Genomic DNA, 17,656 nt, shown 5'->3' with positions numbered 1-17,656 from the left:
AGAAATTCAACTCTGCACAAAATCACAAAGCTAAGCTTTCCTTGGAGCATCGCCTTGTTCTGCCGCCTCGAATTCTCCCGAATAGAAACATCCATCAATTAATATCATCCTTGGTTGTAAAGATTCGATTAGATTGCGTTACTTTGGAAAATACAAATACAGTGATACGTCAGCCTAAGAACGCTTTTTTCGCCTTTTGAACGTTAAATTCGCAAGAATATAATCTTGGCATACAAACTATTTTTCGGGAAACACACAAAGCGCCACGATGAGTGATGTGTAGTTCGCAAACGAGACGGTTCTCCGAACAAGTAGTTGAAAATGGCAGCCGACTTTTTTTTGGTCCTTATTCCCCGCCCCCAGTCTTCGGTTAAAGCCGCACGTGATTGGTCAATATTCGTAGTAGAGGAGGGAGGGGACACGCGCAGCAGTGAGCGGGGGGAGGGGTCACAGAAACAGAAACACACACACACACACACACACACACACAAAAGGGAGAAGACACACCTTGAAACAAAAAACAAAATTGTAAAAAAGTGAAATAATGAGAACATTGATTGAAAACACAGTGAAAATTGGACTCGTTTCAACTTTATTGATAGTTCACAGGCAGAGTGTAGACTATAAGGTGAATCAAGCTCCACAAAAAAAAACCCGCACAAGCCATCTGTACAATTTGAAGAGAACATACAAGCAAGGGAACCAGCTATTAATGAAATTTCTAATGTGTCTGCCTGTATCTGTTGCTGCTGCAGTAGCACAACTTGTAAGATGTACAACCCAGAGCTCCTTCAGGCACTTTATGCGAAAAGCTATCCATTCCATCAAACCATCAACGACCATCACAAAGGTCAATAAAACGACTTTATTCTACAGTCCAGTTTATTTCTTTAATTACAATACCATAGCACATTTATTATACATAAAAAAGGTATATTCTGTGTAGTTTTAAGGCTTATTTAGTAGAAAATGGTGTTTTATGGGGACCTGTGAACGGATTGTTCTCATTGTAATGGTTTCCTATGCGAAATTAATGTTTGGAATACACACTTTGCGCCTTACACACACTTTCTGGGAACCAATTAAGTTAGTAATATCACTGTACATCGAATAGCAACTTCCATCGCTTTGCTTTATCACGACGCAAGGACGCTAACCTAGTTAACGCTGAAAGCAAGAAACAGGAAGTGGAAGCATCTGCCACATGGGTCACGAAATGGAGGCGAGCTGAGGTACGAGCTTTTCCTTCCTCATCTTTGATTGGTATTCTGCTCCTGACCTGGAGTGACCAATAAAAGGTGTCATCATGTGCCCGGCAGGTCTGAACAGTTCCTGTACGGTGGTGGTGAGCGTCCAAGATGAAAACAACAACGCGCCGCTCTTCTCCCAACATGAGGTAGGCGAAAACTCGCTGCTCATCTGTACTTTGGGCAATAAATCCCCCCTAACCCGCCCCCCTACTCGACCGCAGACCATGACTCTGCAGGTCACTGATCTAATTTTCCTGGCGGGGAACTAAATAAAGCACTGCCCCCTAATCCGAGGCTCAGTGAGATGGCAACGTGTTATCTGAGGTTTTATTCTCTTCTTTGTATTCGAAGTAGACGGTGCTCTTAACTCATTCAGTGCCAGCCGTGCAAAAATGTGTCCAATCCAGTGCCGGAGTTTTTGTCATTGTCACCCAAATTCCAAGACCCACAGAATCTTGAGTTTGAGGACGACATCAACATTCAATTCAGCATTAGAAACATTATACTCTCTCCTTTCGTCAGAAAAAAAGAGTTAATTCCTAAATGATATGGTGCTGGAGTTGACAGTTGAGCTTGAAATGAGGGCGGCTGTCCAAAATCCAATGCAATACATACATACGTATCGGTTGATATAGCGCTTTAACCACAGCTGAAGCTGGAACAACGCGCTAACTTGGAAAAACAAGGAAAATGCTGCCCGTCGTGGAAGGGAAAAAACATAGCCAGAGGTCTGACCAGCGCTTTATCAGCAGCCCCTTAAGAAAATCAAATTGCAGGAGCAACAGAATATTGAGTTTTAGGACTACATCAACATTCAATTCAGCGTAAGAAACCTTAGACTCTCTCCTTTCATCAGAAAAAAATGAGTTACTTCCTAAAAGATATAGGTCTGAAGTTATCTGAGCTTGAAATGCGGGGTGAGCGTCCAAAATGCAATGCAATACATACATATTGCTTTATGGTATATAGTGCCTGAGGCTGTAACAATCTTGTGCATTTTCTGGGCGCTACATTGGAGTCCAGACGGCTCGAAAATAATACGGAAGGACTTCTTGAATGGATTGCAAACATGTATGCTTTCCTCTTCACAACTATTTGAATCCTATTCATAACTGGATGAGGAACAAGAAAGCATCTTTTTTTCCGAATCTGAGCTCTTTGAAGCCATTGTTTTGATTCTGGAGCAAGGCAGTTTGTGAAGGAGTATCCTGGTGTGACGTAACGAACAAGGGGGCGGGACCTTCTGAATCTGCCCACTTCCGAGCTCATTTTGTGGCATGGCAGTTTTGGGACGCTTGAAGTCATTTTGATTGTTTTGCATTTGACTCAAAATATCAGCCTGCGTTTTTTGGCTATTTGAGATGCTATCAAACGTTTTTGTGATGTAAGTTAAGAAACCAAAAAATGCTGTCGGTTGTCCTTTCAGCTTCCTCTGGAAAGAAAGTTTCCACTGGTGTAATTTTAGAGCCCCCCCCCCCCCCCCCCCCCCCCCCCCCCCCCCCCCCCCCCCCCCCCCCCCCCCCCCCCGATCCCCGTTTCCCCTTCTTGCAGCCAATATAGGGTGAGAGGGTGAAAATGACATCAGACATGATTTGGTCATCCCCCACTGTCAATCAAAATTTCCAATCACCGCAACCCAAGGATTGCAATTGTTTGCACGGAGACCCAATGTTCTCGATGGCGAGTGTCCAATATATGGACTGACAGATCTGTATAAGGTGACCACCACCCCCTGGCCTCTCAGCAGAGACATACAGTAGATTCCCGTGACCCCGCGCAGTATAGATGACATTGGTGATGGACGCCCCCCATTCCGTCCCCTCCGAGGCCGTTGGACAGAGCCCACACACTCCCGCCCACGTGTGGCATATCATAGAAAATGAGAGGTTTGTGGGAGAGCGAGCAGCGTCGTGCCGTCTTAACTTTTTCTTTGTCCTCCCGTGGCGACTTTGACAGGCTGTACACGCATTAGGGATGATGAAAGAATGCGCTCCAAAGCTTTGAACAAATATATAGACAGTCATAACTCAGCTCACAAACGTCATTGGTTCCCAGGAAGTGTGTGTAAGGCCAAGTGTGTCTTCCAAACATTAATTTCCCATAGGAAACCATTAAAAATGAGAATCATCCGTTCCCAGGTCCCATAAAACATAATTTTCTACTGAATAAAACTAGACAAAATATACCTTATCTTATGTATAATAAAAGTGCTATTGTATTGTAATTAAAGAAATAAACTGTACTGTATAATAGTCGTTTTATTGACCTTTGTGATGGTCGTTGATGTCGTTGCCTCTTGAGGATATCCGAGTGAAGTTGCTGTGCTTTCTCGCCGATAATACCCTCACTCACACTCTGCCCTGCCAGCTGCTTTTCGTTCATCCAAATTAACAGAAGTTTTTCAACTTTATCTTTTGCCTGAGATCGATGCTTAGACAACACAGAAACACCGTTAGCCACACGTAGCAATGGTCGACTTAGCATACTGGTACTTGGACGCTCAGTCACACAAACGCACACTTGGTTGGTGTTTTTCAATGATCTCCTTCTTCTGCTCGACCGTAATTTTCTTTTGTGTACTCTTTGGCTTAACACTAGCCTGAGGTGGGGTCTTTTTCCGTCCCAAAAAATACTCCATAAGAAAGCACGTCTGCACTGAGTGCACTCAAAGAAAGTGGGTGTGGAAAAGTAATCCGGCAGCCACAGTGGCGCTGTTCAGCAGTGTGCTTTGGTGTTCTTCCACCGAAAACTAGTCCGCCAGCCATTGTGGCGCTCCGTGTGTTTCCCGAAAACTAGTCGCACGCCAAGCATATATTGTCTCAAATTTAATGTTCGTAAGACAAAAAGTTTGTTAGCTAAGGCATTCGTAAGCCGAGGTATCACTGTATATAGATATATTTTTGGTTTGAGCAGAAAGGAAAATTGGCACATTAGCCCAACAGCACATTCATTGTGAGTCGTGAACAAAACTCCCTCAGAGTTGCCCTTCGACTGAATTGGTGTTGGTCCGAATGAGCTGCTCCTCACTTGCAACCCTAATGAAGACGAAATGTTAGCATCACAATGTTTACCCATCAAATGTCGACCTTCCACTTCATACGTGCTCATGTGACCCCCCCCCCCCCCCCCGCCGCACATACCCCCGACACAAACAGCGAGGTGGAAAAATGCTCTTGAGCAGGTCACGCCTGAGCGGTCCAGCATTTTCCATCGCCTCGGCGAAGGCGACGGCAACGAGGCCCATGTGGGAGGTGAGTGGTGACAGGGTTGGGTTCAGCGACCCTGCAGCTGGGGCAGCCAGATCAGAGGCAAACTGCTTCACTAGAGGACATCAGTGAGTGGCAGATTACAAGACTGTTTCAACGGGCGTTAAGAAAGGCCAGCCGACACCCGGAGGGCAACGGGCCGCGATGCGAAGGTCTAGGCGCTAGACAAGTGCGGGGCGACGGGAGGCAGAAATGGTTCCTGCAAAGTAAAGAAGAAATCACAATTGATTTCAAATGAAAAGTAGTTGTGAAGGCAGACAGGAAAAGGAAGTCAGGATGGAAGGAAGGAAGGATCAGGAATGCCAGAGGTAGTAAAAAATCAGACTGAGGTGCAAGGACAGAAGGGACGAGGTAAGACCCATGAATAAACACTAGGTGCGATGGGAGGAAGCATGTCAGGAAGAAGCGAGGATGTCGGAATGTGCAGGTGAAAATTTGGTCTCGAGACGGGAAGTGAACAAAAGTGATCAGAAATGAACGAGGAAAGGGGTCTACCTAAGCAACTCTGAGCGTTCAATTGTCTTGTGTAAAATGCCAATCAATCTCGGCTTGGTGACTGTAACGCGCTTTACTTTGGAATAAGCCGATGATCCTCCGTGAACGGTCTCCAGCTGGTCCAGAATGCTGCTGCTCTCCTCTAAACTGATACACATACAGTAACTCCTCCTCTGGCTCCCGATACACTTTGGAGTTCTTTTCAAGATCTTACGATGACCCCTACGCACCTTCCCAGCGTTTCACGTCTGCTGACCAGACATTACTAGATGCGCCCAAAACTAAACGGAGGCTCAGAAGGTATTGAACCTGCTCTGTTTCTGGCGCCACTCTCTGGAATGACCTGCCACTGAACATTTGACAAGCCCCCTCGCTGCCCATTTGTAAAACCCGCCTCTTTAAAACTATCTGGTACTCTTTGGCTTTTGACTCTGCATGACTTGATCAGACTTAATCTTGGTTTTATTCCCTGGTGCTTTCTACTATCTTTGTCACTGCTTTATTTCCTGTATATGCTAGGTGTCCATGTTAAGCGCTTTGTTCAACTGTTATTAAAGCGCTATATGCATCAATATGTATTGTTTTGTATTATATTGTACATGCCTAAAAATATATTTTGGTGTCGTTTGTCCGTCCAGTATGGACCTTTCCACATCTCTGAGGACGCTCCAGTAGGCACTACGGTCACCGCTGTGCTGGCGAGCGACGCTGATGTTCGAGGAGGCGACAGCTGGCAAGTGAATTATCATTTGGAATCTGGAAACGAGGAAGAGGTCTTCTCGTTATTGATGGATCGGCAGACCAATGAGGTGTCACTGGTCCTTACCAAGGTAAACCGTTGCCGCTCCTACCCAAAAAAAATCATCTTTTTGAACTCTTGTTTCATTGAAATGCATTTATATTGAAAAATAGAATCCCTGGTTTAAAAATGAAGGAATGAAGTTCATTTATTTATTTATTTGTTTGTTTGTTTATCTGTGTATTCATTTACTTATGTATATTTATTTATTCATTCATTTATGTATTTATTTATTTTCTCATCTATTTATTTATTTGTTTATTTAGATTTTTATTATTTATATATGTATTTGTTTATTTATGTGTTTATTTATTTAGATTTTTTAAATGTGTTTATCTATTTAATTTTCTTGTCATTTACACTATATATGTATGTATGTATTTATTTAGATTGTTATTTATATTGGATTGGATTTACCTTTACTTGTCTCGCAGTGACGAAATTTACATTTCACAGCAGTGAAGTTATGAAAGGAAGATGAAAGGAAAGAAAGAATTATTTATTTATTTATTCATTTATTTATTCATGTGTTTATTTTTTATGTATTTATGCATGTGTGTATTTATGTATTAATTCATTGATTGATTTATATTTGTATTTATTTCATTGTTTGTTTCTTTCTTTCTTTTTGTATGTATTAATTTTACATCACTGTGAGGCCCTTGCCGGAAGGCAGACATGTTTCATTAGTCGAAACCGCACAGCCAGTGTTCACAACCAGAGAGAATAATTGGATTGCATGCACAGAGACCAGTGGCAGTTAAACAAATGCGCCCCTGACGAGAAAAGTCATCTCGTCAATCATTTTGTTGACGTGGAAATGTATAGAAGGCTTCCGATGACACGTCATCGTGACGTCTGGTTCATCATACGCTAGATGTCCTTTTGCGTATCGCTTGAAAGGCCTGACACTTTCACGCTTGTTTTCCATGCTTCGCACAGGACGACATGCCGTTTAATGACGATTCAGACCAAAAAAATGGCTCCATAAACTCTTTCATTTGTTTTGCGCTTGAGATCAGCAAGCACAGGAGTTGCCGGGACGATTGCTTGGACGAGATGGCGGCTGCACATGCTCTCATGTGCTGATGCACAATGAGTGTTTCGATGCGTCATTTCCAGTCAGCGGCGGTTAGCCATACGTCCCCCGCCAAAGCTCTGCGTTCCATCTCCCTTGGCAACAGAAACGCAGTGAGCGCCGGCAGACGGCAGTTGTTTGATAAGATCTTTTTTGCACGGCTCCTCCCGGCCGAGTGTTTGAGTTCAGGCTTGTGAGCGGGCCGGCTGTGTCTCGTCAACCCTTAACGAGAGTCGTCTCTTTCCCGGAGTTGCAGAATTAATGTGTTTTTTTTAGAATCCCGATGGTCACATTTGAGCCCGTGCATGTGACGTAATGTCAAGATCCGTGTTGGTCTCTAGGGCTCGTTAAATGGTCTTGTCTCGGAATCAAAGGGATTTTTACTTCATCTTAGCTCAATTTCGGACAGGGCGGTCTGCAACTTTTTGATCAAGACCATTGGAGAACGGGCTAGTACTACTGTGGTCAGTGAGAAAGGCAAAATTGCTTGCGTTGCCTCCCCGGTGTCGGCTGGAGTGTTTCGACGACCTCAAAGTCTTGAATCTGTCTCAGTCTTGAACTCCAAACGTCTTGGATCTTGTCACAGTCTGGAACTCCATACATCTTGCTCTTGTCTCAGTCTCAACCTCCACAAGCATTGATTTTTGTCTCCGTCTCGATCCACTCGAGCCTCATCAATGTCTTAGCTTCTAGCGCAATGTAACGTGAGATCCTTTGGAGTGTCCATGCAATCCATTTCACTGATCTCAACTTGTACTACGAAAGCTTTTGTGTTGACAAGTCTCAGAACGTAGCCCACTACATTTTCTGCTTTCCTTCTGTTCAAGCAGGTCATTGACTTTGAGCGTGAGAGCGAATACATTCTCGTTCTAAGTGCCCAAAACCCAATCGCTCTGGTCCGGGGCCGGTATGGTCCTTCATCGACGGCGACTGTATCGATCTATGTTGACGACGTCAATGAAGGTCCGGTTCTATCTCAAAGCCATTATGAGGTGACTGTCAGAGAGGGCGAAGAACCAGGACGGGTTATCGCCACAATACGAGGCTATGACCCTGATTCTCACCCAATCAGGTAAGTCTCCCCCGCGTACAAAATGATTGACCTTGACGTTCCGCGGAGACCTATGTGATTTTCTTTCCAGATATTCCCTCCAGGGGGACACCAAGAAGTACTTTTCAATTGGGAAATATTCAGGCGAGCTGAAGACGGTGCAAGCATTGGACAGAGAGGAGAACAGTACATACACGATGGAGGTCATTGCGGTGGATGGACGTAAGATGGATTTTATCATGAGTCTTTACTGCACCATAAAAAAAATCGTTTACCGTATGCTCCGCACTACGAGGGTCACCCAAAAAGGTTTCTGTCAGCAGCAAATTTTCCAGATGGAATAAGCGCATCCGATGTATTTTTTTTTACCCTATTTTCCTCCTATAAAGCTGACTGTGCACCTAATAATCTAATGCACTTTATTCAGTATATGGATCGGTATTATAACTCATTCACTGCCAGAAGATGGGTAAAAATGTGTCGGCTCCAGTGCCAAGGTTTTTGACATTTTCACTCAAATTGCAGGACCCACAGAATATTGAGTTTTAGGACAACATAAACATTCAATGCAGCGTAAGAAACCTTAGACTATCTTCTTACATCGAGAAAAAAAAAGTTAATTCCAAGTTATATGCGTCTGGAGTTATCTGAGCTTGAAATGGGGCAGATGTACAAAATACAACAGATGACGCGTATTGATTTATATCGCGCTTTAACAACAGCTGAAGCTGTAACAAAGCGCCAACACGGAACAAAGAGAAATGCTGCCCCCTCGTGAAAGGGATAAACATTGCCACAGGTCTGACCAGCGCTTTATCAGCACCAAATTCGGGAATGGCGCTCCACGTCACACATTTCAATTCCCGAATAAATTCAAGAATGGCACCGAATGAGTTAATTCCCTGGTCTTAATATTTGAAATCTTCTGTGAAGTGCCTTTGCTATTAGCCCATCGGTGGTGAGACCGAGACATTAAGAGCGCTGAATTGTATTGTATTCTCTTTTGCACACTGCCATTGAATGGATGCAGAATGTAACCACAGCCACGCTCGTGGCTTCCTTATATATGTGAACAGTTTTAAATAGGACATTCATTGAAGGTGCGCCTTATACTCCGAAGCGCCTCAATGGATGATGCGTAAAATACGGTAATCCAGTCATGACAACATGTGATTAATAATAAGAATACATTTTATTTCTAAGCGCTTTTCAAAACTCTCACATAAGACTTGATTTTAGTTTTACCGCCTGGTGCTTTCTACTATCCTTGTGACTGCTTTATTTCCGGTATATGAGAGATGTCCATGTTCAGCGCTTTGTTACAACTTCAGCTGTTATTAAAGCGCTATTTAAATCAATATATCTTGTATTCTATTGTGTACTAATCAACTAAGAACAAACAGCCCTCTCGTTCTTCATGAAAATCAGCCCTAATTGGTTAGATACCTCAGCTGACTTAAAACTTAATTGGTTCCCAGAAAGTGTGTGTAAGGCGAAAAGTTTGTCTGCCAAACATTTATTTCCCATAAGAAACCATTAAAAGTGAGAATAATCCATTCCCAGGTCCCCATAAAACATCATTTTCTACTAAATATGCCTTAAAACTACACAAAATAGACCTTATTTTATGTATAATAAATGTGCTATTGTATATTAAGTAAAGAAATCAACTTTATTGTATAATAAAGTTGTTTTATTTTCCTTTGTGATGCTTGTTGATGTAGTTGCCGCTTGATGATATCCGAGTGAAGTTGCCGTGCTTTCTCGGCGATAATACCTTCACTCACACTGCCCCCTGCTAGCTGCTTTTCGTTCATCCAAATCAACAGAGGTTTTTCAACCTCTTTCTACTGCCTGAGACCTTTGCTTAAACAACACAGAAACATCCTTAGCCACCCGTAGCAATGGTCACACAAATCTCCTACAGATCTCCTTCTTCACCCTCTTCAGTTTAACACTAGCCTGTGGTGGGATCTTTTTCGCTCCCATAATCGCAAAAGTATGCCACTCGATAACAAACCGCGTCTGCACTCAAATAAAGGGGTGAAGAAAACTAGTCTGCCAGCCACCGTGGTGCTGTGTGGTTTGGTTTGTATGCCAAGATTATATTCTCGCGAATTGAATGTTCGCACGCCGAAAAATTCGTTAGCTAAAGCATTTGTCAGCCGAGATATCACTGTATTCCCATTTTGATGTAAACATAGTGTCCAAAAATGTTGAAGTTGGTCATGATTTAAAAAAACATTGTTTTTTTTTTTCCTTTGATGAAGGTAACTCTTCGTTATCCGCCTCAACCTTGGTCACCGTGCAAATTCTGGATGTGAATGACAACAGTCCGGTCTTGGTTGGAGACTACTCGTGGAAGTACTTATGTACCCCCCGCTGGGAAGATCAAGCGCTGGTCCTGGCCTCGCGCGACAGCGACGGGCCGCAGCACGGAGGAAGGCTCAACTTCTCGCTAAGGAACGACGCGACGGTTCGACGTAACTGGAAGCTCACTCCCATCAATGGTGAGCGACATCACTTTTGATTATCTTGCTAGAGACGCACCATGAAATAACACAAGTTGCCTTTAGAAAAACAACACCCACTTTACCATCACAATCACAGAGTGTGTGCTATGATAATTAGCGAATGACAATGTTTTCTTTCGACCAAAACTCAAGTTAGAGTTTTTAATTTAGATCACATTGTATGACAGCGAGAATATCTCAACAGCCAACCAAAGACAGTGATACCTCAGTTTACAAACGCTTTAGCTTACAACTTTTTGCCTTACGAACATTAAATTCGCTAAAATATAATCTTTGCTTACGAACCAAACCACACACAGGTTTTCATAACCCTTTTCCTTGAGTGCATACGTGGTTTGTTATCAAGGATACTTTTGCTATTATGGGAGCGAAAAAGACCCCACCACAGGCTCGTGTTAGGCCGAAGAGGACACAAAAGAAAGTTACGGTCGAGCAGAAGAAGGAGATTCTCGAAAAACACCAACGAGGTGTGCGTTTGTGTGACTTCGCGTCCCAATACCAGTATGCTAAGTCGACCGTTGCTACGTGTGGCTAATGGTGTTTTTGTGTTATCTAAGCAACGGTGTAAGGCAATAGAAGAGGTTGAAACACTTCTGTTGTTTTGGATTCATGAAAAAAAAACAGCTAGCAGGGGACAGTGTGAGTGAGGGTATTATCACAGAGGAAGCACGGCAACTTCACTCGGACATCATCAAGAGGCAACTACATCAACGACCATCACACAGGTCAATAAAATGACTTTATTATATAGTACAGTTTATTTCTTTCATTACAATCCAATAGCATGTTTATTATACATAAAATAAGGTATATTTTGGGTAGTTTTAAGGCTTATTTAGTTTACAAGATATGTTTTCTGGGGACCTGGGAACGGATTATTCTCATTTTAATGGTTTCTTATGGGAAATAAATGTTTGGAAGATGAACCTTTGGCCTTCCACACACTTTCTCACTGTAGTTAGTCCTCTTTGTCATTTTAACGTCCAGCTACATTGAACAAGCCATGCTAAGCGTGCGGTCACCCTAAACCAAAACGTTTCAGTGCTAATGCTTTGAACTCATTCACTGCCATTCCCAAATGTATTGGGCAATTGAAAAATGAGTCGAGCGCCATTGCCGAATTTGTTCGGGTTTTGTTTTTTTATTCTTGGGTGCCGATAAAGCCCCGGCCGGCCATGGCCTCTGGCAATGTTTTTCCTTTTCTTTCCATGTTAGTGCTTTGTTGCAGCTTCAGCTGTTGTTAGTATAAAACCAGTACGTAGCGCGACTAGTCCAATTGTCTTCCCTGAAATGACGTATCTCTCATGACGATGACAGCAATGAAAAGGCAGCGATTGTTTTGCGAATAGCAACGAGGGAATGCTCCGACATCCGTCGTCAAGGAAACCGTCACCTGGCCTCGTTGCTCTGCCTGCGTCCGAGCGTGTTTGCGTCCGGCCCGAGAATGAACAGGATTCCTTTCGCAAATGATGTGACTTGAAAATGGAAGAACGCCGGTTCAATTCCCTTCACTGAATCCGTCGAGTCCGTCGAGCCACCGATCCACTGGACTGGATTTTATTTCGGAGCTACTGGGAGGAGAAAAGAGAAGAAAAAAAAAAACAAAGTTGACCTGACTGCAAATGTCCCCATTGTGCGATTTTTTTTTTTTATTTTTATTTTTTTCCTGAAATGGCTATATAACACTATATTCTTATTGTTACTGTTATAATTGTTATTGTTATTATTATGATGTTATTTTTATTTATTTGGGTGTGCCTAGTAGGCCGAGTCAAAAGGGCATGCATCGCAGCCATTGGCGGCTTCTAACTTGCAACTCAAGTGCGTGATTTCTTTGGCGTGGTCTTCCGCTAAAAGAGGAATGGCCCAAATCATCAGCGCGGTCGCCACGAAGGCCTGCCTGCCTGCCGGCCTGCCGGCCTGCCGTATTGGCGTCCATCAATGTAAAGGAGGCCCCACTTAGGTCTGATTTCCCCCTGGCCGTAAGTGCTGATGACTCATCGCGTCCGTCTCTGTTTCATGCGCTTCATGTCATCAGCAAAAAGCTAAAAAAGCAAAACAAACAAACGCGTCCAGCAGACGAGTATGAAAATAGAGCGCCGAGGAGAAAAACAAAAGAGGTCGCGCACCTCTTGTTGTTTTTGGCTGGCGCGCGCGTTCAACCAGAAGGCGGGGCTTGATGATGTGGGGCGGGGTCTAGGGTCGAGGGTCGAAGGTCGGTTATGGTGACGGTGGTAAGGTGCAAGTGTAAGCGGCTCCGATAAGGCTTCAAAGAACTTGATAAACGCTTCTGTTTGCAGCCACCGTCTCACGTCATACAACTTAGTCTGTCGTGTATTTTCAACTGATGCGGAGAGATAAGAGAAGAGATAAGAGTGCCACTCCGGCGCACTCCACAAAAGGCTGCGGGCGTGGATTTGCAAGGGGCTGTGCGTGGGTGCACCTAAAATCTCTTCTCCATTCATCCGCGCTGTAAAAAGCTGCTTACAAATGAAATGTGTTATTATTAGTATGGTCATTATTATTATTATAATTGTTCTCATTTGCTATCTATTAGCTCTGGCTGGCTATCTAACTATCTAGCTAGCTATCCATTCACTATCTGGCTTGCTGGCTATCAAGCTAGGTATCTGTTGGCTATCAATTAGCTAGCTCTATCGATTTAAGTTACTTCTGGGTTGAGTGAATGTCGGTGAGTTTGGGTGCCTCTGCTCACCCACAGAAAAACCTATCCTGTGACTGTAAAGTGACCTTGAGAGTTTAGAAAGGCGCTCAGAAATGAAATGGATGACTATTATTATTGGTAAAGCGAACAGTTTGTAAGCTAAAGCGTTTGTAAACCGAGGTATCACTCTATTAGTTATTTTGTTTTTCCCTCCTCAGATACTCACACGAACCTGTCGTTGAATACGCCATATCTGTCCCCCGAGGTGTATAGCGTAGCCTTCACCATTTCGGACAGCAGCTCTCCTCCCAGGAGCACCTTCATCGACTTACCGGGTAACCGCCGGACTCCTGCCGCGGACAACCTGACTTGACCGTGTTGCGACGGCGAACGGACGGACGGACGGACGGAGTCTCTCTGTCTCCTTCTTTTGCAGTGACGGTGTGTCCTTGCAACATCAGGGGGAGCTGCAAAATGGCCGCCAAACAGCTGCAGGGCATGCCAACCGTCCAATCTGCCGCGGGAACGCTGCTCGGCACATTTGCCGTCATCGGTTGGTAGCCCTTCGAGAAACTCGCATTTCCAGTCATCCCTTCGATGGGCGCTTGATGCTTGGCCCGTTTTTTTCCACAGCGAGCATCCTGGTTGCGGTGTTTGTGCGACTGTCATACCAGAACCCCAAACAGGAAGGCAACTCCAACCAGGAAAGAGTTCCCTTGAAAATGTCCGTCTGAACAGGTCCGATGTGTTGATGAAGTGCTCTGCTGCTGTTTAGAGCGTTTGCCGCGTCATAACGAGACAGTGACACCTCAGCTCACCAACTTCGTTGCTGACCAGAAAGTGTGCGTCAGGTCAAAAGTTCATCTTGCAAACATTTATTTCTCACAAGAAAGCATTGAAATGACAATCATCGGTTCCCAGGTTCCCGTAAAACATCATTTTCTACAAAATAAGCCTAAAACCTTAAAAGTACACAGAATATACCTTTTTTTATGTATAATAAATGTGCTAAATTATTGATAATAATAATACATTTCATTTATAAGCGCCTTTCAAAACTGTCAAGGTCACTTCACAGTCAGAGGATACGTTTTTCCTGTGGGAGAGCAGCGGCAGCCACGCGCGCCAGCGTTCACTCAACCTGGAATAACTCAAATAGATAGAAAGCTAGCTAGCCAGATAATAGCCAGTTAATAGATAGCTAGATAGGTAGCTAGCTAATAGATAGATAGCTTGCTTGATAGTCAGCTAGTTAGTTAAATAGCTAATAAACAGCAATTAGATAGCTAGCTAGATTTGTACAATTATGGTTTTTGATTTCCCTCCCTGGGTGGTATAGTAGATGAACTAGCTAGATACTACAAAGGTAACTAGATAGTTAGCCATCCAGACAGCCAAGTATTGTAATTGAAGAAATAAACTGTACTATATAATAAAGTCATTTTATTTACCTTTGTAATGGTAGTTGTCAATGGATGACAAACTTCCAGGTTGCCTCTTGATGATATCCGAGTGAAGTTGTCGGGCTTTCTCGGTGATAATACCCTCACTCACACTGTCCCCTGCTAGCTGCTTTTCGTTCATCCCAATCAACAGAAGTTTTTCAACCTCTTCTAATGCCTGAGACCGTTGCTTAGACAACACAGAAACACCCTTAGCCACACGTAGCAATGGCGACTTAGCGTACCAATACTGGGACGCTACGAACGCACGCCTCGTTTGTGTTTTTCGATGATATCCTTTTTCTGATCGACCGTTATTTTCTTTTGTGTCCTCTTGAGCTTAAAACCAGCCTGTGGTGGGGTCTTTTTCGGTCCCAAAAAAGCAAAAGTACTCCACTCGATAACAAACCACGTCTGCACTCAAAGAAAGGCAGTGCCGAAAACTAGTCCGCCAGCCACCGTGGCGCTGTTCGACCGTGTGGTTTGGTGTTCATTTGCCAAAAAAACTAGTCCGCCAGCCTCCGTAGCGCCGGGTGGTTTGGTTTGTTTGCCGAAAACTAGTTGGTATGCCAAGATTATATTCTCGCCAATTTAATGTTTGTGAGACGAAAGGTTTGTGAGCTAAAGCGTTGGTAAGATGAGGTATCACTGTATTTAGCTTTTAGCTTGAGCTGAGATGCATTTTTATTGTTGTTGTTGTATTTGGCCGTCATTTTAGGTGTCGTCGTTTCACAGTCCTATTTACAAATAATATTATCCTCGGACAAATCAATTGTAGCTGAAATTCATTTTTGTCCTGGGCTATATTTTATGACCAAAACATTAAAAAAAAAAATCCTAAATGTTTCTTCAATGATTGTTTGAGTTATTATAATGAGACTGCTTGATGACAAGAAAATACGCGGCTGGGAATTGAAGCGAATTGATGTGAGACAGTCTTTTCCTCAATGTATGCTACCGCTTCCTGCGCGCTTTCAACATTTAGCTCGTAGCGGACGTGAACATTTCACCATGACGTACCTGATCCATTGGTGAAAGGGACACTTTGATCCTTTCCTCTTTCGTCTAGAACGGCTTCAGACAACAAAGCGGGTGCAGAAAGCGCTTAAGATCGTGTCTTTGTGTTGTCACATTATTTGTTTGTTCTTTTGACTTCAAGATGGCGCCTTGAGAGTGGCTGCCTTTATAGCAGCTGCGGTATTTTGTTTTTCTACTTCTTCCTTTCCTTTCGTCTTTCATCCCTTTGCTCCTGTTGAAATGTCAATTTCTCCACCGCGAGACGAATAAAAGTTCATCCAATCCAAATGGCGGCAGTCTCACTCTTATTTATTACAAATGAGAATTTGAAATGCTGGTCTAATAATAATAATATAACACATTTCATTTCGAAGCGCCTTTCAAAACTCTCAAGGACACTTTACAGTCACAGGATAAGTTTTACTGTGGGTGAGCAGTGGCAACCACACGCATTTTAGTCAGCATCATGGAAGTTGACATTTTTGATTGACCTTGGCGGACCACATAAAATGATGTGGCGGGCACGATCGGGCCCTCGGGCCTCAGTTTTAACACCCGTGCTTGCAGGATTGGCTTCTTTGTTTAATTTCACTCGTTTGAAAACCAAAAATTCAAAATAGATCGGAGAACCTTGACAGAACGCCTGATCATAACCTCTGTCGATTTGCAAGGCCTCAAACAACTTGTGCATTTTCTGGCCACTACATTGGAGTCCAGACGGATGGAATTGAGACGGAAAGACTTCCTGAATCGATTGCAAACATTGATGCTTTCCTCTTCACAACTATTTGAATCCTATTCATAACTGGATGAGTAACAAGAAAGCATCTTTTTCCGAATCTGAACTCTCTGAAGTCATTGTTTTGATTGTGGAGTAAGGCAGTTTGTGAAGGAGTATCCTGGCGTGACGTCACGAACAAGGGGCGGGACCTTCTGAATCTGAAACTTTCTGAGCTCATTTTGAAGTAGTTTTTGGACACTTGAAGTCATTTTTATTGCTGTTTTGCATTTGACTAAAAATATCAGCCTGCGTCGTTTTTCTGCTGTCAGTTAGGAAACAAAAAAGTGACGTGGGTTGTCCTTTAAATAACACCACTGACAACCCCCCGCCATTCTGTCGGCGGCCTCGAGATGAGACAAGCGTCCTCCGGCATCAGTCATGAGCTCATCCTTGAGCGGGACAAGATGGGGTGTCCTCGACTTCGCAAAACGGCCGTGTAATAACCAAGGCCGGAGAAAGAAATGAGCTTGGGGGCGTCAAGTGCATTGTGCATTTTGACTCACACCCGCAAATACAAAGTTGCCATTGCATGACGGAGAAGGATGTTTAATACCAATTTTTTATTTTATTTATTTATTTTGCATTTTGGCTCAGTACCACAAATACAAAGTTGCCATAGCATCACAGAGAAGGATATATGATACCAATTATTTATTCAGGTGTGTATTTATTTATTTGTTTATGTGCTGCCGCGAATGGCTGCCGTTACTCACCCACATAAAAAAAAATCCCGTGACTGTGAAGTGTCCTTGAAAGTTGCTTAAAAATTAAATGATTTTTTATTTATGTATTCATTCATTCATTCGTTTGTTTGTTTATTTATTTATTCATTCATTCGTTTGTTTATGTGCATTTTGACTCAGCACCGCAATAACAAAGTTGCCACAGCATCACGGAAAAGATGTTTGATACCAATTTTTTATTTATTTCATTTATATTTTTGTTTGTGTTTATTTATCAGTTCATCTATTCACTTACGTATTTGTATTTATTTATTTTTGTGTTTGTTTTTCTATTTTTTACAAGCGCGGAACCGTTAGTCATCATAATCAATCAATCAATCAATCAATCAATCAATCAATCAATCAATCAATCATCGATTCATTGAACAAAGCGAACGCGGATCTGTCTGCATCAATCAACACTAATTGGATGGAAAGAATCTTTTTTTGTTGTTGTTGTTCAGCAGGCTATGAACTCGGCAGCTGTTATACCGTTTTCAATGTGATGCAAACTGACCCCAGAGCGACCCACCCACTGCACCCCCCCGATGACCGT

General features: G+C 43.1%; 1 protein-coding gene across 1 annotated transcript in view; it reads left to right on the top strand.

The window, feature by feature from the left end:
- Positions 1-15,871, top strand: part of cdh16 (cadherin 16, KSP-cadherin) — a 28,984-nt gene extending 13,113 nt beyond the window's left edge. Inside the window, exons 11-18 of the mRNA XM_088991397.1 lie at positions 1,320-1,396; positions 5,650-5,841; positions 7,719-7,960; positions 8,031-8,161; positions 10,210-10,449; positions 13,357-13,473; positions 13,575-13,691; positions 13,772-15,871. Of these exons, the coding sequence (XP_088847523.1) occupies positions 1,320-1,396; positions 5,650-5,841; positions 7,719-7,960; positions 8,031-8,161; positions 10,210-10,449; positions 13,357-13,473; positions 13,575-13,691; positions 13,772-13,872 (1,217 nt within the window). The 3' untranslated portion in view covers positions 13,873-15,871. The remainder of the gene's footprint in view (positions 1-1,319; positions 1,397-5,649; positions 5,842-7,718; positions 7,961-8,030; positions 8,162-10,209; positions 10,450-13,356; positions 13,474-13,574; positions 13,692-13,771) is intronic.
- Positions 15,872-17,656: the final 1,785 nt, after the last annotated feature.

Source organism: Hippocampus bargibanti, linkage group LG03 (genome assembly GCF_051943395.1).
Source record: "Hippocampus bargibanti isolate YZ-2025 linkage group LG03, ASM5194339v1, whole genome shotgun sequence".
NCBI lineage: Eukaryota > Metazoa > Chordata > Actinopteri > Syngnathiformes > Syngnathidae > Hippocampus > Hippocampus bargibanti.
Note: the sequence above shows the minus strand (reverse complement) of the source record. Positions and strands in the feature narration are given on the sequence as shown.